Source organism: Microtus ochrogaster, unplaced genomic scaffold, assembly GCF_000317375.1.
Source record: "Microtus ochrogaster isolate Prairie Vole_2 unplaced genomic scaffold, MicOch1.0 UNK5, whole genome shotgun sequence".
Lineage (NCBI taxonomy): Eukaryota > Metazoa > Chordata > Mammalia > Rodentia > Cricetidae > Microtus > Microtus ochrogaster.
Window position 1 is genome coordinate 3984348 of NW_004949103.1, and position 27325 is coordinate 4011672.

Consider the following 27325-nt stretch of genomic DNA (forward strand, 5'->3'; position numbering starts at 1 on the left):
GGGGGTGACCTCCCCACTGCTTATTCTACTTTCCTCTGTGATCCTCTTTTCACGCTCCATACAGTTCTTGCCTGGAGCTTCTCCTCGTTGTGGATGTGGATCGGCTCAAGTGCACGTGTATCCTTGAAGTGTAAATTGTGTTTGAGGTAGCTTGGTGATCGAGGATCAAAATAAATGGCCACCATCATTCCCAAAAGTGTTTCTGACCATCCTGTTGTGTGTGGACCTTCCTCCTAACACCCTACAAGCCTCACTAGTTCTGAGCTTCCTGGGTTGCAAAACATGGAACAGCAGCTGATTTCAAAGGAAAAACCTTGGGTCTGTGAAGACATCTGTTGCAAGTCTAGCTATATACAAACATTTAAAGTTAAGATTTTGACTTTAAAAAGATGTTTTAGGATAGATAAGACGACTCAGTTCAACTCTTGCTGCCCAAGCATGATGGCTTGAATTTGATCTCTGGAACACAACCAAGTTGTCTTCTGACATGCACACATGCACAATGGCACACATATCTTAGCACATATGTGCAAACAATAATAAATCTTAAAAATTTTTAAATGAAGTTTTTTTTAAATCAACAAATGCAAGCATTCCCACATGAAAACTCAAGTTCAGTACAGAATAAACATTGCCTTTGTGTCTGATTTTTGATCTCTTCTAGTTCTGTTGCTCCCTGGCCTTGTGACCTTGTGCAGGGCCTGTTTACACATTTAGTAATTGGAGTAGTGGATGATGTCCAAATTATACAAATGCTGTAGGTGTGCAGACCATAGCATATTTGAGCTGCTCAGCAGTGTTTCTTACCGAGCATGCAGGTGTCAGGTAGTTCATGGGTTGTTATGACTGTGTAGTATGTGGAGGAATGGACACACCAGAAGGGAACTGCCAGCTCATGTGGCCTCTAGTTCCTCCTCGTCCTCCTTGTGAGTCAGGTATTGGAGAAATAAGGCATGGTACTTAGACTGCCTGGCTTCCATACAGAGTTCAACCCCCTTGTGTCTCTGAGCCAGGGGGATCTCTCTCTGACTCAGTCGTCTCCCTGGTAGAATGGGCACATGATAGTTCCTTCCTCCTGGGAGATTTGCAGCAGCATCACAAGCTAGTGCATGCAGAACTTTGAGATTCTATCTGCCCCGGAGGAGGTTTTGAGTCAGGCTTTATTCTGGTGGTTTTTAATGGGCTCTTACAGCATTAAGTAGAACATAAACGAACACTGCAAGTACTTAGATGCAGTAGCTAGAGACTGTTGGGGCCTAGTTGTTACTCTAGGTATCTCTTACTAGTCATTCTTTTAACCAGAAATCTCTCACCTTCAAATTCCTAGAATTAAAAAAGCACTGAATGGGAAGCCTTCAAGTAAGGTGTAGGAGTGATTGAGGGAGACACTGGACACCAGCCTCTAGCCTCCACATTGCATGTACACATACCTGCACACGCACACAAAGAAATCTTAACGTCTCCTTGTTGTGTTTCATTCTTGGCATTTAAATATTTTATATAGTATACTGATGTTGAGTTTAATATCATTTTAAATGAATTATTTGGTGATTTCATGCATGTATACAGCATATATTTTTTTATCATATTGGCCCCTTCCAGCTTACCTTAGGCCCCCAAACATTATACTCCCCCAAGTTCATCTCTTCTTTTCATAACTTATAATCTGGTGCTGTCCTCATGTGCAGGGGTGGAGGGCTGACCACTGGAGCATAGGCATCCTACCCAGCCACTTCTGTGAAGACAACTAATTCTCCCAGCAACCTTATGGGAGGGGCTTCTGATGATATCAAGTAACTTTTTAACTTAGCAAGGATTACATTTAATCCTGAGTAAACTTTACTCTTTTTGTTTTGTTTTCATTTTTGAGACAGGGTTTCTGAGTGTAGCTCTGGCTGTCCTGGAACTCACAGAGATTTGCCTGCCTCTGCCTTCCTAGTGCTGAGATTAAAGATGTGCGCCATCACTGCCTGACCGCTTCACTCTGTTTTAATGAACTCATTGGATGAAAATTTGCTGTTGTTGAGCAGGTGAAGTTGGGGTCCTTTTGTTAGACTTTTAAAAGTGAAACATTTTGTCTTTGTCTTTTGTGAGCCATGGGGCCCTCTTGCTTCTGCATTCACCTACAGTACCATTTCTCCATTGCAGGCTGGAACAAGCTAACTGTAGGTAGCAGCTGGGTCTGGCCTGTGTCTGGCTCTCTTTGGAGTTTATACAACATTTTATGAGAATCTTTCCAGTTCCTTATCAGAGCTGTGTGTAGAAAGAAGTTTCTGTCCTGCCGTCGTTCAGTCCCAAAGAAGCACACAGAGGCTTATCTTAATTATAAACTGGTTGGCCTATTAGCCCAGGCTTATTTTAACTAGCTCTTACAACTTAAATTAATTCATAATTTTTATCTATGTTTAGCCACGTGGCTTGGTACCTTTTCTCAGTGCAGCATTTTCATCTTGCTTCCACTGCATCTGGGTGACGACTACAGACCAAGCCTTTTCTCTTCCCAGAATTCTCCTAGCCTGGTCGCCCTGGCTATACTTCCTTCCTGGCTACTGGCCAATTAGCGCTTTATAAAACCAATATAAGTGACAAATCTTTACAGGGTACAAGAGCATTATCCCACAGCAGCTCCCACACCTCTCCAGACAGACCTGGTCTATTGTCTCATGTGAGAATGCTGATTATCTTCAGTGTCTCCTATGCATAGGCTTGTGAAGACACTGTGTAGGCCTCCTGGGTAGCCCATGATGAATCTGAAAAGAGAAGCATCCGTATAAAAGCTTAGTCAGCGTTTAACAGCATGGGAGGTGTGCAGAGGTCCTTTTAAATGCACAGCAAAGTGAAAATTATCCTGAGCTGGTCTTAACAGAAAATCTTATGGAGAAGTGAAAGTTCAGCAGATCTGTCAGGAGAAGCACAGAGGCAAGAGTGGAGGTCTGAGTGAGCAGTAGTCACCAGACAGAAGCAGGCCACTGCTGGCTAATCCTTCTCTTCCTCTCAGAACACTTGTCCCTAAAGACTGTGACCTGACTGAATTACTAACACCCCCTGGCATTTAGGTGCTCCAGAGCAGGGTTGGTTTAGTTCTCGATACTGTGGATGGAACCAGGGCTTGGAGGATCCCAGAAAGGGCTCATGTGCCTAGGCTACACCAGCAGGCCCAGAGTAGGCTTTTCATTAAACTTGAAGTCAGCCATATCTTCACAACCCATTGCTTCTTGCTCATCTGTGGGAGCACCCACAAAGAAGGTGGGGATCCCTGTAGGTTTAAATCATTGTCCAAGTCATCTCTACTTATACTGCTCCCACAAGTCTTGTTTGTATACCTGCAGCTTCAGCCTCAGAATCCATTCCCTACAACACTTGAAAGAAGAAATGATTGTCTGTGAATGTAGATGCATACAATACACTAAAAAAAAAAAAGAATTGCCCCTTATTGAGCTCAGGAGGTGCGCTATCTGGTGTAGTCTGCCTAACATAATAGGAATAATACAGTTAGGAAGAAGCAGCCATTTCCAGAGCCCGAGGCCCATGAGAGTTAGTATGATAGAGTTAGTGTAGTAATGACTGTGAGATCCTAAATCCCAAACTGTGAGTTGGCTATGGTGGCTCATGCTTGTCATCCCAGTACTCTGAGTTTGGAGGCAGGAGGACCACAATATCAAGGCCATCCTGAGCTATATGGCTAGACTTTGTTTTAGCATTCACCTCTCCCAGCAAAATGAGAAACAAGTTCCTGAGTTCACAGTGCAGTCTCCCTGCAGCTGTGCTCTACTGTGTGGAGAAATATGCCCACTCAGTGTACACCTGTCCATGTAAAGTGTTGCCATCTTTTCCATTGTAGATTTCTCACATTGGGAAGCTGAGAGATTTTCTCCTGGAACACAGGAAGGAGTATATTAATGCTTACAGGTAAGTGGGTTCTTATTTCTGTGACTTTGGTGGCTGCATTCCTTTCTGTTGTGCATTTTACTGACTCACACTTGAAGTGGGGAAGGTCAGTGTCCTAGTTTGCTTTCTTTTACAGTGATAACATCATGACCAAAAGCATCTTGGGAAAGAAAAGGTTTATATGATCTTATACTTCTATATCAAGAATGTGACTGAGAGAGGCCAGGCCAGGACCCTAAACAGAAACCAGGAGGCAGGAACTAATGCATAGGCTACGGAAGAACACTGCTTACTGCCTTGCTTCCCATGGCTTGCTCATTCCACTTTCTTATACACCTTGGACCACCTGCCAGGGTGACATCACATCAATCATTAATGAAGAAAATACCCTTCAGTCTTGACTACAGACAATCTGATGGAGGCATCAATTACATTCCCTCTTCCCAGATGACTCCAGCTTCGGTTGAGTTGATAAACACTCCCCAGCACTTCAGTTAGGCTACGGGTAAATGAATATCTGCAGAGTGAAGCAAAACCACCATGGCAGGTTTGCACCAAGTCACTAGTTGCCACATGTCAGCAACAATATCTGACGGTCTGTGTGTTTCTTTGTCGGTACCATTTTCTACTAATGGATGACACTTGCTGCCTGAATGTGGATAGTACTGTGCACAAAGGTGTGGACACATGTGTCCATGTCATCTGAACCTGGGGAGGGGCAGGTTTTTAAGGCTCTCCTAGGCTATTTTTTCCTATGTTTGGCCATCCCTGCCTGTGACTCTGGCTTTTCTGGTTTGGAAGCGTTCTTGTGAGCCTATTTCCAGCCCTCACCCTTGTGTCTGTCACTGGCTTGTGCTTTTCTCACCATTTCTCTTTCTAATGAGAATCTCCTTCTTTTGGCACTTCCTGGAGACAGAAACAGAGCTGTCTGGCTTACAGCATATCTCATGAAGGCTTTACTCATCCTCTTGTGTACTTATGCTCATGTTCCTCCTGGTGGTGAATTTTTGGTCAGTAGCCATTTGCTTTCATCGCCATCTGAGTAGATCCACAACATTGGTATTGGTGCACCTTCTCCTCTCAACCCAAGCCTCCTGGACCCTTTCTGCTATGAACCTCCGGCCTTGCCAGCCTTCCTGGAAGGCTCCAGGCTCTTTCTAGCTTCAGGACATGCCCAGATGAAATACTTCTTATTTCCTTCCACACATCCCCCTTTCAGCTTCAGCCCTCAGCTTCTATACTGTATAGCATGTGGAGGACAGACCATGCCCATGCATGCTAAGGCTTTAATTAAACTGTGTCTTCTAAGAGGCCCTCTCTAAGACCACCCCGACAAATCTCTCCTGTTTATTTTCCCAACATGGATATTTTCTTTGAACATGGGTCACGGTGTATAACTATTTAATCGGCTAATAGGTTTTTGTCATTACTTTGTAAATTTTGTGAAATCCAAGACCTTATCAACTTTGCATTCATATTTTTATAATGCTTCAGCTATACATTGCACTCCATTAGTGTTTGTCAAATAATACATGAATGATCCCTCATCTCCCCAAGACCCATGGCTAGCCACTGGTTCTTGTCCACAGGGGTTTTGGCAGCATCTTAAGAGATTTTGTCCTAGCAGCAAGAGGAGTGCTACTGGCATCAGGCAGGTGTGGGGCAAAGGCATGCCAAATAGCCTGAAGTGCACAGCAAAGCCTCCCACAGCCACAGGGCATCTGGCATTGACCTTGAAGGGGCGTCCTCAGCCTGACCTGCACCCTTACATGGATCTGTAAACACCTGCCCAGGGCCTTCTGCAATTCTAGAGGCTTAGAGCACATCAGGGAGTAAGACAGAAAACTGTCTCTCCTTTTTACAGCCTGCATGCTAGAGGACTGGCAAAGAATTTATGGTAACGGGTAAAGATGGAACAAGCCATGGGGCTAGGAGTGCTGCAGATGTTCACAGTTTTTACATAGTGTGGTTAGGACCGGCCCCTTGAGATATCCTCCTGGTAGACTCCTCTCTGAAGCTTGAATTCCCTGGCAGGCAGGATTGTGTCCTTCCTGTTTTGCTCTTTCCTCCTCATTTCCATCCACAGCAGAGAAGGTGAAAGCCCCACTTGAGCCCCGTCCTTCCATCTCCAATCCAGCCTCTGAAATCCAGCTACATACATGGTTCCCATTGGTTTTGATGGATTGGCGCTCTTCTTTCCTTCCACTTACGTACTTATCTTGCTTCCTCCCTAACCCATACTGTTTCATTTCACTCCAAACATCAGTGTAAAGAGGGCTGCACCTCAGACTTTGTGGGCCCTGCATACTTTCTGGCACATATCTTATTTGTTTATTACCTTTGAAAAACAACAACAACAACAAAACATTCTTAACTTCCAGGTTGCACAGAACTACAGAACTGGACCTGAGGGCTGGATTTGGTGTGTTTTCAGAGCACTGATGTATGCCCACCAGCATCACCATTTGTTGCACTGGGATCGCGCAAAGAAAGCTCCATTGCCATCTCTGTTCTCCCAGGTTCATTTTCTGACTTGCTCATCATCAAATCTAGTGACTTCTCTCAAACTGTGTATAAATGGAGTCACACAGAGCACACCCATGTGCTTACCTTCTAGTACCCCAAATACCCATTTATTTTCTTATTTCTTTTATTTTTATATTACATTGAGCTGAATTATCATAATTTGGTTATTCATTTACATAAGAAATGGGTGTTTCTAGTTCTGTGCTATTATAAATAGAGGAGCTGCTATGACTGAGTGCCCCCTGAAGTCTTTATGAACACTAATGTTCATAAATAGCAAGGTGAGAGGTTGCTAGATCGTTCATCTGGCAGGTGTATGTTTAGCCTTAAAACAAACCCCAAGCCAGAGCCCAATGGTGCAGTGGACTGGAACATTTAAAATCAACTATCAGACAGTTTGCAAAGTAATTTCACATAACCCGTCACAACAGGGGAGAGCTGCCAGTGCTCCACATCCACACCAGTGTCTTGTGTGGGCAGTCTTTCATTATAGCCATTTTAAGTAGTGTGAAATAGCGTCTCATCATGCTTTAAATTAGCTCCTAAAATGTCTTACAACAGTGTGGTTTTTTTCCCTGGTGTCCATGGGGCATTGGATCCTGCATCATAGAGGTGTTCAAGACCCTCACAGAATGGCAGAGTGTTTGCATGCTTGTGTGTGCTTGCTGGAATCACCTGCAGATGTCTGATGGTGTCCATCACAGGGTCAGTGCTCTTGAAATACTTTCTGCTGCAGCATAAGGAACAGACAGAGAAGAGCCCATGTGCTCACAGTGTGGTTGTCTGTAAGAATGCACTGTAAATGCAGAAGTCCAACTGTATTTTCACCTCCTCTGACTATTCCAGCTTTTGTTTCTTTTTCTTAACTTCTGCCATAAAACTTTGGGTGTTTTCTTGGCTTTTTTGTCTTATTTGTCTCTACTTTGCATTTGAAATGTGCCATAATTATTGTGTTAGTCAGATTTTCATCCCTATGACAAATACCTGAGAGAGCAACTTAAAACATAGAGATGGTTTATTTTGTTTCCAGGTCTCAATTCATGGTCAGTTAACTGTTATTACTGTGGGCCTATAAGGCAGAAAGTCATGGCAGAGAGTTTGTCAGTGCAAAGTTGCTCACATCTCAACCAAGAACTGAGAGAAATGGGATAGCTACCACCCTTCAAAGACATGTCTTCTGATATGCTTCCTCCAGACAGGCACCACTTGCCAGTAGCTCCTTGATGCTGTTTGTGGACTGATGATCCAGTCATGATCCAGTACTAACCAGCTGGGGACCAGGCTTCCTACACAGGCATTTTGAGGACCCCTTTATAGTCAGACTGTTGTAGAATATTCCTTTACACTGTGTCCCTGTGATTGGTTTAATAAAGAGCTGAATGGCCAATATCTAAGTAGGAAGAGGTTAGGCAGGACTTCTGGGGACAGAGAAGACTCAGAGAAGAAGAAAGGCGTCATCAGCTGGACGAAGAGGAAGCAGGACATGTAAGGGGAGAGATAAAAGCCGCAAACCACGTGACAGCACATAGATTAATGGAAATGGGTTATTTAAGTTATAAGAGCTAGGCAGAAATAAGCCTAAGCTAAGGCTGAATTTTCATAATTAATAAGTCTCTCCGTCTTTATTTGGGAGCTTGCAGTACAGAGAAAGACTTACTGCATCAGACGGCAGTTCTGTCTCCCCACACAGTCATCCTTTGGTCATCTGTGAGGTGCACTGTACTAATGCTTATTTTATCTCATTTAGTCCTTGAATTCTCTGTGCTCGTTTTTACTAAGTGCCTGTCACATGACATACTCCACTCCATGCCATTTTACTCTTTGTTTTTTGGTTTTTTTTTAATTTATTTATTGAGGATTTCTGACTCCTCCCCGCCACCACCTCCCATTTCCCTCCCCCTCCCCTGATTAAGTCCCTCTCCCTCATCAGCTTGAAGAGCCATCAGGGTTCCCTGACCTGTGGGAAGTCCAAGGACCGCCCACCTCCATCCAGGTTTAGTAAGTTGAGCATCCAAACCGCCCAGCCCCCCCCCCCAAAGCCAGCACGTGCAGTAGGATCAAAAACCCATTGCCATGCTCTTTGTCACACAAGCAGGCAGCACTGTAACAGGAGAGGCACCACAAAAAATAGAACTCCAGGGTTTGGAAGACCTTGGCCTTGTCAGGAAACATGTCTTTGAAGAAGTGACACTTGAGCTGAGATCTGAAAGACCTGAGTCACCCAAATGACCAAAAGGAGGGAGGGAATCCGTGTGTCCAGTGAATATGCCTGCGGCACCTGGAGCGGTGTCTGTCCTGTTGTGAGACATGCAGCAGTGCTGAGAGGAGCCTCCTCTCAGAGCATTGTCCCAGCAGCCAGAGGCTGCCGTTTTAGCTGGAAAGCCAAGAAAGCGTTTGGCCAGAGCATTCAGAAGGACTTCTGGCCTCAATTCTAGCCATCAGCACACAGGAGCACTGTGGTCCTACCCTGGCCACAGTATGGATTCACTGTGGATGGAACTCACCAAGTCATCAGAATCCAGCCATGAAGAATTTACCACAGGAGTGACAGCCCCATGAGCCTCTTTCTCGGGCTCTCCCTGTAGGAAACTAGTGTCTGCACTCCAGGCACTCTACTTTAAAAAAAAGAAAATCTGTGCAAAATGGAAATAGTTTATGCACATTCCTCAGCAGAGAAACTCATATCCCAGGTGAAGATGGGCAGTCCCCAAACTGAACAAGCAATTTTATGCTTCTAGACGTATTTCATTTTAGTGCTCAGAATGCCGTGAGATGTCCTGCTGCATAGTACTGGCATAAAGTTCTCTATTAGCTGGCTGGTGAACACTAGGTGGCAGTGTACATTTTACTTCTGAAGGTGTCCCTGCATCAGGTACTAACTCTATAGGTTGCTAACCAGAAGCTGCAATGATTTGAGGAAATGCAAATGGTTAGAACCTAGCAATTTCCAGCTTCTTTCCTTGTCTCTGACAACCGAGGCTGCAGGTGCAATTCTATAAACCTTTCTTGAAAGTCTTGTGCCCTGCCAGTGGCACTCACACAGGCATGCTGACCGTTCCTGAGGCCCTCCTAGACATGTGTGGAGCTCTGTGATAGTGTTGTCAACTGACCTGACCACACTCCAAGTCACCGTGGAGAGAAGCGTCTGAGTAGCCGTGGGGAATTATTTAGGTCAGGTTAACCATAGCTGTAGGCAAGACCCCTTCCCTAGGTGGGGGTTGTGAACTGTTTGAGACAGAGCGAGCTGAGCACTAGCTTTCATTGCCCTCTGCTTCCCCATTGTGTGATCATCTGAGTCAGGCTTTTGCTATCTTGACATGCCTTCCACGATGGACCCTACCTTGAACAGTGGGCTGGAATAAAGCCTTCCACGCTGAAGTTGCTTTTGTCAGAGCAACAGGAGGAGAAATTAAGAAGGATCCATCCCACCAAGGGGCACAATACAAAAAGAACAAGGATGTTTATATGCCCAGAATAAGCTAATTTTCCACAGAAGCCAGAACTATGAAGAGCATTGTACTGAGGCTTGAGTGTGTTAAATGTAACTGTAAACATGGGAAAATTCCGGCAGTTAAGAGATACAAGATTTTGAATAAGGAAAAGAGAAAGGGTCAAGAGTTCCAAGCTACTTTTGTTACAAAGACAGAAGTGTCTTTTTTTAATGTGGGGTTTAATCCACATTAGAAGTTAAAGGCCTCTTGTTCACACTTCCATTGCCTTGGAAAAGCATCTGACCCAGGTGGATGATGAGGGGTATGGAAGGTGGTGTGGCTCAGGCCACAGCCAGTGCTGTCACAGTCACCTAAAACCATCTAGTCTCCAAACTGCAGTGTCCTGTTCCAGGCTAGCTTCTGCCCACTACCTGTTTCTTAGCTAAGGTCAGTTTCACGTGTGGAAATGGTTGGGGGTGAGATAAAAGAAGATAACTTTTTGTCACCTTTGAAATGATGTGAAATTCCAGTTTCAGTGCTGTTTGGAGAATGGTGCCTGCCGTTCTAGTCGATTTTGAAGATGATTGTGATGGAATCCCAGGGTTCCTGAACTGCACAGTAAACTGGCATCTCAGTTCAGCCCACTGCAGCCCCAAGCCTCTCTCTTCCCAGCCACTGTGGTAGCAAATGCTGGGGCTAATCCCTAGGGACTGGGACTTCATCTTGCCAGCACTATAGCTTAAGCACATCCATAGCCTCTTTGAGCAGCACATGGAACTATGTCCCTGAAGCTTCTTTACTCTTAACTAGCCCAGCATTTTGTAGAAATTTAGTCTTCTCTGCTAACCCTTACACCCCAGTTCAATCGTATCGTGGTCTGCCGCCTTTGAAAGAGCATGGGCTTTGGGACCAGACATATTTCTGTCCAGTTTGGCTGGATATCAGTCAGTGTGTACAACTCACATCACTTCTCTGTGCTTCTTTCTGATGCAATGTGAATCATAGTCTCATGAGGATTAAATGTGTGAATTCCCAGCACACAAAAGTCCCTTGGTAAGTGATGGTTGACTTAAATAACTCTGATGGCCCATAGTGCCCTGACCATCAAACAGAGTCTGGATGGGAGTAAACTAGGCCAACAAGCAGAACTTAAGACTGTAGGTGACTTAGTCAGGTTAGTGCCACTGAGAGTCATAGTCCCTGGCTCCCAGCTAGCAGCCAGGTGCCTTTGCTAGGAGACAGTGGAATAAAGGGAAACTCTGCTGACTGCCCACAGGGGCAGACCTGTCTGGAGATGAGGGTGAGATGGGGGTGGGGCTAGGTACACACCCAGTTCCTTTAGCCAGGGTACCCATCAGGAAAATTCCTGCTCCTCTCTTGGGAGGCTGAAGAGGGAGAAACCTGGATTCACTCTGGGGAAGCTAATGCACACAGAAGTGCCAGGACAAGGGACTAGTGCCCCCACACTGCTATCCCTGAAGATGCGAATAAGCCTCCCTCAGCCACTCCCACCAAGCTCTCTTTTCTGAAGGTTGTAGAGTGTTGCCAGCTTTGCAGTTTTACAGCCCCCCTCCCAGTACGATGTGCTGGCCTTGGCCTGTTCCTAGGAACATTTTATAAGCAGTGTAATCACAGAATTGAAAGAACATGGGTAGAAATATTGCCTTCAGACCATGAGGCTTTGTAAGTTTGACATAATTAGGAAGCTATAATTTTTTCCAGAATGTAGAGCTCAGACTTTATTGACCCATTTAATTTTTTTAATAATGACATTTTACTAGAGCAGAACAGCATGAAGCCTAGGCAGCCTCTGGCTGGATCTTAGAATGACCTTAATTAAAATAATCTCCCCACTCTGTGCCTTTTCCATGAAACCCTGGCAACAAAACAATACCACTTGGGAAAACAACTTTGTTGGTTTTTGTTGTTGCTACTAAAAGAGTAACAGCACCATCAATTTCCAGTATCCAAGGTCAAGTGGGTCTGTGTAGTGTTTCTGTGGACTCCCCTCCTTCCTGAGTAGTCAGTGTTCTCAGATTAACCTTTATCAGACCTTCTCTCTCTCTATCGAATGGGCTCCATTTACTGGGACTATGGAACCGGAGGATATTAGTCCAGTGTGTTTGGACCAGTGCTGTATAGGTCTACCCTGGTGGCAGGTTCTGTATTCTTTCAGAAGCCAGCGCCTTTCTGAACTGAGCCTTTGACCCCTTTCACCTCAGTGAAAGGAGCAGAGTAGGGAGAAGTAACTGGAAGTAAAGAGTCATTTGTTCAGACACCAGGGTCCATGTGCAACATGCTTAGAAGGTGAAGGAGCAGAAGGCTCATGAGCCCAAGCCAAGGCCTGAGGTGGGTGAGATGAGCAAGAGAATTTCTCAAGAACTGCTTTGTCTATCCTAACAGCCTTTGGTCTTGGGAGCTTTGGAAGGCCTGTGCATAGGGATTCACAGGATCCAAATCTGTTAGAGCACCTGTGTAACTGGTGTGCCGAGCAAACGAGGAGGGGCTGGGCAGAAGCAGCAGATCCTAGAGTCAGCTTCAGTTGCAGATTGAATGGGAGATGTTGGTGGATAGATTCTGAGGAATGTTCTGAAGGTAGAGCCAACAGAATGTGTAGATAGATCTATACAGACCAAGAGGTAAAGGGGAGCTAGGGATAATGTCAGGGTTTGGCCTGAGCAACAAGAAGGAATGAACTGCTAGCAGCACATCCTGGGGAAAGCCGCTGGAGAGCATTGTGGAGAGAGGGGCCAGGGCTCAGCTTTAAGCATATGTGCAGTGCACAGTAAACATCTGAGTGGGGCTGTTGGGTGGGTCTGTGTTCCAAGTTCAGTGACTACTCTACTAAGTGTGGCACTGAAGAGACCAGCCATCATTCCTCTAGGTCTCCTTGCATTCCTCGAGATCTTCACCACAGAGAGAAGAGCCCTTGCCCCCACCCCCCCACCCCCCGGCAGTCACGGGCATTCTGTCTTTAGAGCATTACTTCTTTTCTGCTGAGCTTGTTGCCTCAGTTCCTAGTGCTTTCTGCTTTCCTTGTTGAGCACAGAGGCCCAGATCTCAGGGTCTGCTTAAGTTATGCTTGCAGCAGCTGTTCTGTTTCAGGCAGTTCCACATCCCTGGTTCCTCCTTTTTGAACCTCCTGCCATCACCCAAACTCTGCCATTCTCCTCCCTTCTTTATGTCTGCCTTGTTGAAATGGGGAGAGGAGCTCTTTCTATGTAGCCCAAGCTAGCCTTGAACTCCTGGTCCTCTTACCTCCTCTTCTCAGTCCTGAGGTTTCAGGGGATACTCCACCAAACTCAGAAGCTCTGAAATTAGAGTTCAACAGAAATTTATCATGCCCCCTACCCTTTATAAGTGCTAGGAAACAGAGACAAGACAGACTGGGCACACAGCTAACTCAGTGGTAAACACTTGCTGTTATGTGTGAGGCCCTGGGTTCAGCCCCAGCTTTGAGTAACAAACAAGCAAACAAATGAACACGGAGACAAACAAGGCAAGATTCTTAGCTTGAAGTCAGTAGCTCCAGGCCTGACCTTTCACTGCTGTTCCATGTAACATGTTGTCACTGCATTTCTCTTTGTACACCCAGCCATTTCATTGGCTCCAGAGTTTCTGACTAGCTCTGGAGACTGCTAAAGACAGCAGTCCCACCCACCTATCCTGTGTTCCAGCCAGTTTGAAGTCCTCCCCTCCTCTCCGGCTTTCATTGTTACCTAGGGTCTATTCTTACCTCCCTTAATCATGCCTCTCTTTCAAGAATCAGTTTGTGGGTTCCTCCCATCCACCACCCCCTACACACATACCAGTATGGGAAACAAGCATCCTGGTCCAAACACGCCTGCCTCATTGCCCATGGTGACACACATGGTAATCCCAGCACTTGGGAAGTAGAACCGGGAGGTTCAGAATTCCAAGGCCTTCCTCAGCTACATAGTAAGATTGAGGCGAGAGTAACCTACATGTGACCTTGTTCCTAAGAAGTATTGTAGAGATTGTTGAAGTTAAGACTCCAGAGCAGGCTGCCTTGGTCAAAAACCATCTCTGTTAATAACTGGTTGTGTAATCTTAGCAAGTCAGATAGCCTTTCTTTGACTCAATTGCTTCATTTGTAAAATGGAAATATAACAGCACCTACCTGGAAGTTTTGAGAATTAAGTAGGTAAATGTACAGAGTGCCCTAGATTAGAACATGGAAAGATTGCTGAATATTAACCTGTGCTGTGTGATATAACACATCTATATGCATAGGCCTGTCGATGTCACCTATTTGATAATTTATTGAAAGCACGGTCTGCATTCAGCTCCTGTGTGTAGCCTAGGTATTAACAATTTAATTTCATAATGTGTATTGACCATGCATATTATATGCCCAGTATACCCTATAAATTTTCTGTGTATCTAACATTTCCAGAAAAAACAAAGCTATAGTCCTAACTGTTGCCATAGCCTTCAGCTTCTGGAACAGTAAAGCCTTTGCTATTTTCTTCCTCTTCTTTACCCTCAGTGCAGGGCAGCTTCTATATAAAACTATAGTCAGGAGAAGGGCAGTGAGGTTTTGACCCTGAATTTATTGTTTCTTCATGCACCGCCAACTAAGTCAGAAGGAGAAACATGTTCCTTTAAGTTTCTGAACTAGAAAATAAACTTATATTTTTTTCACTTTCCACCACCTTCCTCCTGAAGTAAATTGACCAATTCAAATTCATATATAACATAGTCTCCTCTAATTGAATCTACTACTTAGCTATATTGAGATCTGTAACAAAATTATTTCTCCTCATAATCAAGGAAATAAAACTTGATGTTTATGTATACATGTCCCATGAGAATAGTTTGGAATTGTTTACAAGATGTTTAACCTTTTCAGAATAGTAATGATTTTGTTATTGTAACTTGACTTGCGGTCTTGATAACTTTGGCCTGCTCTGTTTCAAATGCACACTGTGGATCTCATGCTCTTAAAACACAGTGGAGCAGCAGAGTAGGGAGCCCTCTTGTAAGTGTGCCAGCTCCCCACTTGTAAAGCCCTAAATTCGGTGTGACACCTTTGGCTCAGTATCATAAGCTCCTTCCCTCCAGCCTGGGCCCTCTGTCCTGACTGTGATGCTTGTTTGTGTACACATAGCTGCATTCTAGATTGCTCCTTTGCCTCCGTTCCCAGGCAGCCCATGTTGCCTGTCAGTGTCTCTTAGATCTATCACCCTCACTCCTATAGACACTGCCTGCACCTAGCATTTCTAATTCTCTTGGACAGTGGCAGTGGTCTCTCAACTGTGACTGGAGCACTTGAGGTCAGGAATCTTCAGTCTTGAGGCAATCTGCTATGGAGAAACAATGTGCAAATGGCTCTGTTTACAATCCTCCAGTGACCATCCTGCTGGGGAAGCCAGCACTGGGAATGGAGGGTGGAGTGTCTGTGTTTGAGTTTTAAATAAGTGCTCACTGTAACACTGTTATATGAGGAATGATGTCGCCAGGTGCCAGACACATCAGTGTGGAGACGCACTGTGTGCATGTCATGTGCTACCCCACTCTGGACCCAGGTGCCTGGTTTACACAGGACCAGCTTTCCTGCTCCTTTCCCTGCTTCACTCATATGTGCCCAAGTGTGGAGTGGATATTGTATGTTCACTCAAACTGCCACCCAAAAGGTGGGGAATCGTATCTGGTCTTTGTCTCCATCCTCTGTCAGGGCACGCCTTCTCCTCTACTGTACTGCCCATCACCCCATCCCACATGAGCTGACCACTTCCACATCAGCACCAGTCAGTGCTGTTCTTGGTACTCTCTGTTTTCGTGTTTATCACTCCAACAACTGAGTGCCCTTTGTGGAGATCATAAATGGGCCTTACTCAGTTTTGAACCCTAGTGCAGTATTTATCCTAAGAGGGCTCAGGATATACACAAGGGAATGAATGAATGACTTGTGAGGTTAAATAAGAAATCAGATACACATAAAGCACTGAGAATTGTGCTCAGCATCTGGCTGTTAGTCAAGTATTCAGTGCTGCCTGATTTTACCAGGGAAGCGGACACAAGGCAAACAGTCCTTACTTCCACATAGCTTTGTAGGAAAAAAGACTTTTTGGTATTTCTGGGAACAGTAAATGCAATGGAGAAAAGCAAAGCATGGCCAGAAGCAAATAGCAGCGCAGCAGAGGTGAGGATCAGAGGTGGCTCCAGCTCTGTCCCAAAGCAAGAAAGTAGAGGGCAGCTTTGGAATCGAGGCACAATAATCTCTTGACCAGCATGGCATGAAAAAGTAACATTGGGTGAGTTCTATGGGAGGCCATTGTTTCTGGGGTGCTGTAGGTGATAAGACAGACCAGTGGTCAGAGCCACCCAAAACAGAGTGGAAACCTGTGATCTGGGTCACAGGTGAAATAGAATGCTCAAGACTTTGTCTTTTGTTCTCATGGTTAGATGCCACACTCACCCAGTGCTTGTGAATGTGAGCCATGTGCTCTGTGCTGTACAGGATCTTGTTACTGAAAGTGGGTGTCCCTACCAGCCTGGTCACTTCAGATGGTTTAACTTAGCATCAGGAGAAATGAAATTTATTTCTAGAGACTTTTTATTGTGAGCTTTGAAAACTGCTTTCTAGAATCTAAAAACTACAGCCCACAGAAGTTTCTCATATGTTTCAAGTACTCTCGGATGGTGTCCCTACAGGGTGAACAGCTTGGGACTCTAACATAGTTATTAGGTTATGCAGTCCTCAGGCAGAGCCTCTGTTCCCAGCAAAGCTGTGTGCTGCAGCATGTTAGATTGGCCTGCTGCTGTGGGAGCTGTTTAGAAGACTGCACCTCATGGCCTCCGCTCCACCTGGGGGTCTGACCAGCCCCTCTCCAAGTCTCAGCTTCGGTGTCACTTGGTCAGAGAAACCTTTCTTAACACTCTACCTGGACTGCATTATGTTCTCACTGATGCCACCCTCACATTTTCTTCTCTTTTTTAGCCATACCATGTCTGAATATGGGAGGATGACGGACACAGAGCGAGACCAGATAGACCAGGATGCCCAGATATTCATTAGGACCTGTTCAGAGGCAATTCAACAACTCAGAACAGAAGGTGAAGTGCTCCGAAAGAAACTAACAGATCCCATGAATGTGCCAAACAGTTAACTACTCACACTGCTGCCACTTATGATCCCCTTTACTTTCTGAATGGCATTTAGGACGTAAAACTTGGAAGTCCTTCTTTCCTGGTCCATCTTCTAAGCTAAGCTGTTCAAAGCCCTGAAAAGACCTCACTCAAGTTAAATAATTGGAAGGCAGGAATGGAAAGACCTCTCTAAATAGAATCTATAACCTACCAAAAGACCTCTCTAAATAGAATCTATAACCTACCAAAAGACCTCTCTAAGTAGAATCTATAACCTACCAAAAGACCACGGCCAGAGGATAGACTGTGTGTGTCGCAGGCGTTTGTGTATTTGTGGAAACATGCATGGGTGACAATGTTCTGAGTGGCAGGACAGATAGCAGTAGACTCTAAGATCTAGTTGTCCTGTTAAAGTCAGCCCCCATTTGAAATGTCATGGTTGAGAGGAAGCTCTGCAGCCATGACTTAAAAGCAGTGCACCCCAGCTCTGCTACGTGCTAGTTCCGTGGCCTTGGACAAGTCACTTCATTTCCCTGGGCTCAACTTCTTTGAAGCAGTATAGAAAGTAATTAGGCATATCACTTGAATTCTTACAACATGCTAGAGCCTTGCCTGGCAGGAGGGGCCTAGTATTATCTCCCCTTCACTGGCTTTCATCCCCGAAGAGGAGGAGCTAGGCTTCCCAGCCATATGTCTTCTGTGGTTTTTAAGCACATACATCAGAACTACGGAGGTCAAAATTGCCAGCTACTATTGGACTTATGGCTGACTTCTGGTAGAGAAACTTCTCAGAGAATGTTGATCAATAAATAACTGAGAGTCTAATGAAAGCTTACCAGGAAATATACATCACACAAAATTATGTGTGCAGCATTGCAGAGTATCCAGATCATCTTGTGAGTCCCAGGTTATACAGCCCTCTAGTAAAAACATAACCTGTGCCCCATACTCTTAAGGGCAGGCATTTGTGACCTTCGGTGACCTCTTACCTCTGGACCTCAGTTGGTTCATGTGAGGTATTTCTCTGAAGTCTTGGCATCATGCCTGCACCCAGCCTTTCCACTGATAGCAGGGTCTCACCATAGGAACTGGCATAGGCCTGGCCTTTGTGGCTCATCAATGGGAGAGGTTCTTGAAGAGCAGGCTACTACGGATAGTGCCACTCAGTGTCTGAGGGGAAAAGCAGTCACTGTACGCTGAAAGCAGTGCAGGCAGAGGTGTCCATGCTCTAGCACATGTGATTTAAGCATGACACTTGAAGGTGAGCCTCAGCACTAGCTGTTAATACAGCCAGGTCAGCATTCCGGAAGGAGCTGGTTCAACTCAGCTCCCCTGGTGCTGTAAGAAGCTATAAATTGTTTGACTGCAGTTTCTATGGGTTTAATCTCTCACCTGGTGAACCCTAATAAATCTTACTCTTAAAAATGTAGTCTCACTTGACACGAGGCTGGTTTATAGCTGTGCTTTTGAACATGCTTTCGACGAAGAGCTTTGAGGAAGCTGACTATTCTGTGGGGTCCTTGAGCACAGACCTGAGTGCTGTCCTTTTCTCTTACAGCCCACAAGGAGATACATTCCCAGCAAGTGAAGGAACACAGGACTGCGGTTTTGGATTTCGTTGAAGATTACTTAAAAAGTATTTCATTTTCTTCTAAAGGTCAAATGTGGTATTTCATAGGAGATGCAATTTAGAATAGAGCTTTGCTAGCTGAAGACCATAGTATCTCATTAGTATTAATGATACCTTCGCCTGAGAAGCCATTTTAAATGTTCTCTGTTCTGGTATTTTCTGCTTCAACAGGAGTATGTAAGCTTTACTCTGAACAAAGAGCCATCCGAGTTAAGCGTGTGGTGGATAAGAAGAGACTGTGAGTATTGCTCTTCCTTCCTCAGTTAAAACAGGGCTAACAGGAATGGCAGCCTGAGCTCCTAAAGCAGTGACTCTGTGGGCCTCTGTGCACGAAGCCTTCACCGAATGCGGTCTTAGAAGTTGAGGACATACTGTGTACCAGGTGGTGCTGGCCAGTCTGTTAGCCACAACAGCCCATGTCTCTTTGTTTTCCTGATCACACTGAGGTTCAGCAGGATTTAAACTCACATGACCCCACAATTTCATAGCAGCTGGACTGGTTGAGCAATTCCTAATTTCTTTTTCGCTTTGTTAGGAGTAGTAGAGAGACAGTCTGGTTGTGAGGTCCATGCTGGCCTCAAAGTCATCATGCAGACTAAACTGGCCATGAACCTATATTTTTTCTGCTTCAGAATTCAGAGTGAGGGAGTCACAGGTATGTGGCACCCACCCAACTTCCCACCCCATTTCTTCATAACCCTATAAGCTGTTTGACTTTGGTCTCTGGCCCCCATACTTCCTTCTCTGAAAGTTTTTCTGCAAAGGGGTTTTCACATTGACCAGTGCTCCCCTATATTGCTGACAATATGACATAATATATTCAAGATGCCATGTACACCAAACCCTACTCCCACTCCAGTACCCATTTTGGCATGGTGACTGCCAGTTTTCCCTGGGAGGACTCAGGGGAGCAGGTCTGACTCTGGTGTTGTATGATTAGCTGTCACTATTGTAAGGAGACCAGTCATTGGCTCTCATAGTCCCCAGGAGAGACAGGCGTGTCTGCTGCACTATCACAGGGAGAGACAAGAATAGGCCCCAGCACACAGAGCTACAGCCTTGCTTCTAAGCAGAAGTTCCCTCTGATGTTAGTCAGATGGGAATTGTACAGCATCAGTCAGCTGCCAGATCGCTGTTCTCCATGATTACCCTGAACAGAAGGCCTTGGAAACCTTGGAATGACTAACTCTTCAGTGTAGCCCAGTTCTCTCCTCTTAGGCTTGTACCTCTCGGGCAGGCCTTGAGTTATGATCATACTGCCTCAGCCTCCCAGATGGTAAGACTGTGGAACTACAGGCTTGTGTTGGCCACCCTGACTTCTTCTGGTCTTTCTTCATCTTTACATTTAAAGCATACTTATAATTTTATCCTTAATCGTATATCTCCCTTATGCATAGGTCTCACAAAGGCCAAATATGGCAAATTCAAGGCTATAGTGACTGTATCATAGCTTTTGTTTCTAAATCAGTCCCCAGTGACATCTGCTCTGCCAAGCCTATGTGTGACTTTGTCCTAAAGGAGCTTTGCTTTTCAAATGCCCAATTCTTGCTGAATTCTTCATCCATAGAACCTTTCACATAGTCTTCTCTGTCTATCTGGTGGACAAAATCGTACTCATCTTTCCAACCCAAATCAAACGTCACCTGACTTATGAAGTGTTCCAGCTGTTGCCAGCAGTGTTCTGTCTCCGTAGTAGGTTTCCCATGTGTTGTTCACAGCCAGGTGCAGCACACACACTCATGCAGCCACCATTGACTTAGGTCTCCTCAAACACCTCAGCCCGTCACACAATGCCTGTCCTTTGGGGAGGCCAGTGGGTAGAGTATGCACAGTTGTCATTGGTGGGTTGTTTCTAGCCACTGTTCTGTTTGGGTTGCTGATGGCTGTCATTAAGAAGTTTGTTTGAGAAGTCCAGCTGCTCGTGTTCTGTGGCACTGTTGTCACTATCTCGTTTATCTGGTGAAGGAAACCATTCTTGTTAAGGTGCAGCTTGCTCACTGTAAAGTCTTAAGAATGCAGATGGTATTATGTGGTAGCTTTTGTTCTTGTAGAGTGGAGATGTCACATCGGTCTACCGGACCAAAGGGCTCTTATTTCAAACTGCTGAAAGTATTTTGCTCATTAAGCCAGAAGTATTTCCATCTGACAGCTCTGCACTTTCCTACAGTGACTGTGTTGTCTGCAAATGATAGTGCCATCATTAAAGGTACCTGTTTTCATCTACCCTGGTGGCATTTTGCTTTCTGAGCTGACAGTAGGACCTGTTGCATGTTGCCTCAAGCCAGAGTGGGATAACTCCCTGGGGCATCCCATCTCTCTGCTATTTTCCTACAAGACTACAAGTTTGGAGATGGGGACCTTTTTTCTGACTTTCTGATCACTGCACTGATTGGAGCCTGCTACAAAGTAGATGCTCTTCCACGCATTCCTGATTGAAGGAGACATCATAGAGTTACAGAGTAACAGCTTACAAACTAGAAATACGTGGGCCAATATTGGATGAGCATTGGCACAAGTGGCCCTATTATATATTCCCAGAGAACTTTATTTTTTTTTAAAAAAAAATCCTTTTTTATTTTACATACCAATCCCAGTTCCCTCTTCCTCCCCTCTTCCAGCTGCTCCCACATTCCCCCACCCCACCACCCATTCACTCCTCAGAGAGGGTGAGTTCTCCCATGGGAAGTCAACAAAATCTGTCACATCATGTTGAGAGAATACCAAGGTCTCCCCCGCCCCTCGTTTCTAGACTGAGCAAAGTATCCCTTCATAGGGAATGGGTTCCAGAAAACCAGTTCATACACTAGGAATAAATACTTGTCCTACTTCCAGTGGCCCTACAAACTGCTCAAGCCATACAACTGTCACCCTCATTCAGAGGACCTAGTTCAGTCCTTTGCAGGTTCCCCAACTGTCAGTCCAGAGCCAGTGAGCTCCCACTAGCTCTGGTCAGCTGTTTCTATAGATTTCTGCATCATGGTCTTGACCCCTTTGTTCATATCACTCCTGCCTCTCTGACTGAACTCTAGGAACTCGGGCAGTGCTTAGCTGTGGATCTCTGCATCTGCTTCCATAAGTTAGTGGATGAAGGTTCTATGGTGACAATTAAGGTAGTCATCAATCTGATTACAGGACAGTTCAGGAACCCTCTCCACTTCTTAGCTGGGGTCATCCTTGCTAGATCTCTGTGAATTTCCCTAGTGACAGGTTTCTTGCTAACCCCATAATGGCCCCTCTATCAAGATACCACTTTACTTGCTCTCCCTGTCTGTCCTTCTCCCAAGTCAGCCATCAGTCAACCCTCATGTTCTTCTTCCCTCTCCCCTTCTCCTCTCCCCCTCCTCTCCTACCCTCCCTCTACCCCCCATGCTTCCAATTTATTTGGGAGATCTTGTCTATTTCTCATTCCTAGGGGGCTCCATGTATGTCTCTCTTAGGGTCCTCCTGATTTCTTAGCTTCTCTGGGGTTGTGAACTGTAGCCTGGTTATCCTTTGCTTTATGTCTAACATCCACGTATGAGTGAGTACATACCATGTTTGTTTTCTGGGTCTGGGTTACCTCACTTAGGATGATTTTTTTCTAGCTCCATCCATTGCCTGTAAATTTCAATATATACTTGTTTTTTACTGCTAAGTAGTACTCTGTTGTGTAAATGTACCCACATCTTCTTTATCCATTCTTCAGTTGATGGGCATCAAGGTTGATTCCAGGTTCTGGCTATTACAAATAATGCTGCTATGAACATAATTGAACAAATGTCCTTGTGGTCTGAGTGTGAATCCTTTGGGTATATGCCCAAGAGTGGTATTGCTATGTCTTGACGTAGATTGATTCCCAGTTTTCTGAGAAACTGACATACTGATTTCCAAAGTGGCTGTATAAGTTTGCACTCCCACCAGTAATGGAGGAGTGTTCCTCTTACTCTGCATCCTCTCCAGCATAAGCTATCATCAGTGTTTTTGATCTTAGCCGTTCTGACAGGTGTAAGATGGAATCTCAGACAGATTCAGTGCAATGCCCAGCAAAATCCCAGCAAAATTCTTCACAGACCTCGAAAGAATGGTACTCAACTTCATATGGAAAAGCAAAAAACCCAGGATAGCCTAAACAATCCTGTACAATGAAAGAACTTCTGGAGGCATCACAATCCCTGACTTCAAACTCAACTACAGAGCTACAGTACTGAAAACAGCCTGGTAGTGGCATAAGGACAGACAAGAGAACCAGTGGAATGCATATTTAACAAGTGGTGCTGGCATAACTGGGTATCAACATGTAGAAGAATGAAAATAGACCCCTATCTATCCCCATGCACAAAACTCAAGTCCAAATGAATCAAAGACCTCAACATAAAGCCAGCCACACTGAGCCTTATAGATGAGAAAGTGGGAAGTACACTTGAACGCATTGGCACAGGGAACCACTTCCTAAATAGAACCCCAGCAGCATAGACACTGAGAGAAACAATTAATAAATGGACTTCCTGAAACTGAAAAGCTTCTGTAAAGCAAAGGACATGGTCAACAAGACAAAACGACAGCCTACGGAATAGGAAAAGATCTTCACTAACTCCACATCAGACAGAAGTCTAATCTCCAAAATATACAAAGAACTCAAAAAATTGATCACCAAAAGAACACATAATCCGGTTAAACAAAAAGTGGAGTACAGACTTAAACGGAGAACTCTCAACAGAGGAATCTAAAATGGCTAAAAGGCACTTAAGGAAATGTTCAACATCCTTTTTTTTTTTAATGTTCAATATCTTTAGCAATCAGAGAAGTACAAATCAAAACAACCCTGAGATTCCATCTTACACCTGTAAGAATGGCCAAGATCAAAAACACTGATGACAACTTATGCTGGAGAGACTGTGGGGAAAAGGGTACACTTGTTTATTGCTGGTGGGAATGCAAGCTGGTACAACCCCTTTGGAAATCAGTATGTCAGTTTCTAAGAAAATTGGGAAACAACCTTCCTCAAGACTCAGTAATACCACTTTTGGGTATATAGCCAAAGGATGCTCAATCGTGCCAGAAGGACATGTGCTCAACTATGTTCATAGCATCTTTGTTTGCCATAGCCAGAACCTGGAAACAACCTAAATGCCCCTCAACCAAAGAATGGATAAGGAAAATGTAGGGCGGTGGTGGCGCATGCCTTTAATCCCAGCACTTGGGAGGCAGAGGCAGGCGGATGTCTGTGAGTTCGAGACCAGCCTGGTCGACAAGAGCTAGTTTCAGGACAGGCTCCAAAACCACAGAGAAACCCTGTCTCGAAAAAAAACAAAAAAAAAATCCTAGCTAATTAGAAACATGCTCTCTCCAGGAAAAACTGCTGGTGTATCATTGGCCTTTTTTTCCCTCAATCAGGAATAGGGTTTAGGGTAGCCCTCTGAGAATCGAGACTAGCCTGAGACTCTTGTCTGCTAGTGCAAAGGTGCCTTCAATACTGTGCAGTGAGTGCTTTCGTTCATTTGTGATTTCCAGCTGACCTGGCTCTAAGCTTTGAACCCTTCATTTTTCTGAGACAGTATTCTTTTTTTTAGAAGATTTATTTATTTATTATGTATACAACATTCTGCCTCAATGTATGCCCACACGCCAGAGGAGGGTACCAGATCTCAGTACAGATGGTTGTGAGCCACCATGTGGTTGCTGGGAATTGAACTCAGGACCTCTGGAAGAGCAGCTAGTACTCTTAACCTCTGAGCCATCTCTCCAGCTCTGGGACAGTATTCTTATGAGTGGAAACTTTGGGGGCCATTCTCTGTCTGAAGGGAGATCAGAAAAGAATGAAAGCTAATGACTAAAGATTATAGCTTCTTCAACTACTGAGCAGATTACAAAACAAGGTCAAAAGGTGGATAACTCCATAGAACCTGCCGAGTTCATCAGTGTGTCTTAAAGCTGTGTTATTAGACTGTCCCCCCAGAACAGATCCTGAAGATGAGAGACTTTCTGAAGGTGTTCAGAGATCTTTGTGCATAGTCTTCTCATGATGACACTTTCCTAAAGGGAACATCAAGCCCTTCTCCTGCCCAGGTCAACACACACTAAAAACCACTGCCTGTGCTGTGTTTCCTGCTGTCAGTACGAAGGAGGGAATTCATGCTGCATTCCTTGTTCTTTAGAGTAGCTATCAGTTCTCATGTGCCACATGGCATCATGAACTGAACGTACTTCAAGGATCTATTGTTTATGAGTCAGCCCTCTCTCAGCAGGATTTTTAGCCTGCTTGCTGCATCTCCTGACTTAGGACCCTGCACGTAGTAGAGCTCAGCAGAAGCTGCTAGTGTTTGGAATGACATAGTGATGGGGATGGAGAGGAGGAGAGTCAGAGATGCCATGTGATATGAGGGCCACAGTGATGATCTTCCCTCGCTCACTATCTGATAGGGCCTTGTTTGTTGCTTGGAAATGGGAGTAGCAGACTGGCCTGTGGGCCAAGTCTAGATTTTGGCCTATTTTTGTACGACCTTCCAGATAAGCTTGGTTTATTATATTTTAAAAGATCTGTAAACCAAGAAAGAAGAATGTGAGTTAGAGCTTGCAATGTTCACCATCTGGGCTTTTACTGTGTTGACCCTGCCTTAGAAGAACACCCCGACATGAAGGGCCACATCATTATAGTTTTTGCAGTCTGCCAGGGACTAATGTGTTAGTCTCCTGTGCATGACAAGGTCAGAGCTGTGCCTCAGGTGGCCTGCCACAGTGGTCTGATGACACCAAGCTACTCTCTCTCCCATTCAGTGAGACAAAGGCACTGCCTGAGTGCTGCATTCTTGCTCCTCATTGTGTACTGAACACGTGGCAGGTCTGTAATGAGCAGTATGGAATCTGGTACTAGTCTGTGGGCCATGCTGTGAGGAACACTTACTTAAAAAAACAAAAACAAAAAAAAAACCTTCCCTAGTAAGTGGTAGATGCCCTGTAAATACCTGTTAGGTGAGTGACTGCCTAATGGAGGAAGTGGCTTTAGGTAGAGTCAGCTGACTCCACTGTCCCTGTGCCTCAGAAGCTTCTGTAACTCAAATGCTGCTTTGGAGTAGGGCACTGTGGTGTGCATACTCTGTCCTCTGTGTTGGGAACAACAGACAGAGCATCCCAGAGCGGCCTTCCTCTGTGTTTGCAAAGCGTGCTTCCATGGTTTGTTTTTTTTTTCCTGCAAAACCAAGAAAATCTGTCTCTTTCTCTCTTGTTCTTTACAATTTCAAATAAAATCCCAAAGGCTTTTCAAAGTCGGGGACCTGGAAACAGATGTAGCACCTGTGTTGATCACAGGCAGGACTTGGCCATCACTTTGAGAACTATGTGAAGTAAATCAGGAGGATAAACTGATCTTTGTAGTGACTTTCTTAAAAATTGCTTTTACCCCCCTTAGGTTACCTTTAGCTGCCTAATTTGTAATTTCCCGGAGGATTTCAGTAGACATTCTGTGTATGATTAGAATCTGTTTTTATCACCTTAAAAAGCGTTCATCTTTGTCTCTGTCTGCTTCTCTGCAGCCCTTTATTTATCTTACACTGAAAACTGGCACTGCCACACTCCAGACATGAGGGTGATGGGCATTAAATGAAATGTTCAGTCAAGAGGCAGTGCAGCCTGTCCCCTTCCTGAACCAAGCAGTCCTGAGATGAGGAGATGGGGAGGGGTAAAGGTGAGTGCTGTGCTGGGGAGGAGCCCTGCTGTCCAGGGTAGGGTTCAGGGAGGGCAGCTGTCAGAAAGGCAGTGAGAGGCATGAAAGGATGGGTGTATCCTCTCTAGGAGGAGAAGTGGTGCTGGAACTGAGGGTGTCGGCTACACGAGTGATGCAACAGCTGATAGAGAAGGTGCAGCAAGCCAGTTTTCCACTGTATGAGAGAGAGAACAGGCCAGGATGCTTAGACCTTGTGATAGGGTTAGAATGAAAGATACAGTGTGTCACAGTGTGCAGTTTCTATAGCTCAGTCTGGAAGCCCAGTGTTGTTGTGTGACCATGCACAAAGTGTGACACACACACACACACACACACATCTTGGTTTCTAAGTACCACTTCTAGGTTCTAGGTACCAGGCTTCCTGGAGAAATGGCCTATTCCTAGGCTGGATAAAGGAAAGTGTGAAATGAGCCAAGGACACTCCACTGTCTCAAAAAACAAGGGAGGGATCACAGAATGGTAGGGTGTGTTGAAGGTCACAGTGGCTAGCTGAGGGGTTTCTGCTGGCTACACTTAAGTCAGTGAAAACTAAAGGACAGTGGTAGGTTGTAGCCCACTGCATGAAAGAGGGTGTCTGGGGTCCATCTGGACATGAGTAAACTCATGAATAAATGAAAGTTTGGAAGAATTATAATGTCAAGTGTTTCCCCTTGCTTCTTTTGAGGAGCCATAGCCACCACGTCAGTCAAGACGAGCCATGCACATGCTGGCAAATGCCCCAGAAGAGCAGTAGTGCTTCTGTGATCTCTGCCAGCGCATCACCAGGCTTCAGCCACAGAGAGCCAGGTTTAAGTTCAGAGGCATGCTTGGAGTGACTGGCAGAGTATTGTGTATCAAGCACATGGAACTGGAAGAGTCTGAAGAAAGCATTCTGAACAGATTTTTAAAAAGCATTAGCAGGCAACATGATGCACGATTCTGACTTGGACCCTTGTACAGGCTGTTGTTGGTCAAAATGGAATATTCTGAGGGATCAGTGGGACTGAGAGATGGCTGTGCCTTTTCTGATTGTTGTGGTTACATCAAGGCACTCTGCTT

At 45.0% G+C, this 27325-nt stretch overlaps 1 protein-coding gene across 3 annotated transcripts in view; it reads left to right on the forward strand.

The window, feature by feature from the left end:
* The window catches only part of Stx18 (syntaxin 18), a 103463-nt gene that overhangs the window by 54405 nt on the left and 21733 nt on the right, over positions 1-27325 (forward strand). The window contains exons 2-6 of one of the 3 annotated variants that reach the window (XM_026788614.1): positions 3842-3909; positions 16810-16925; positions 18517-18594; positions 18760-18826; positions 26230-26248. In XM_026788614.1, coding sequence (XP_026644415.1) covers positions 3842-3909; positions 16810-16925; positions 18517-18594; positions 18760-18826; positions 26230-26248 — 348 coding nt within the window. The remainder of the gene's footprint in view (positions 1-3841; positions 3910-16809; positions 16926-18516; positions 18595-18759; positions 18827-26229; positions 26249-27325) is intronic. The other 2 variants (XM_005365959.3, XM_013353318.2) reach the window with 2 other exon arrangements.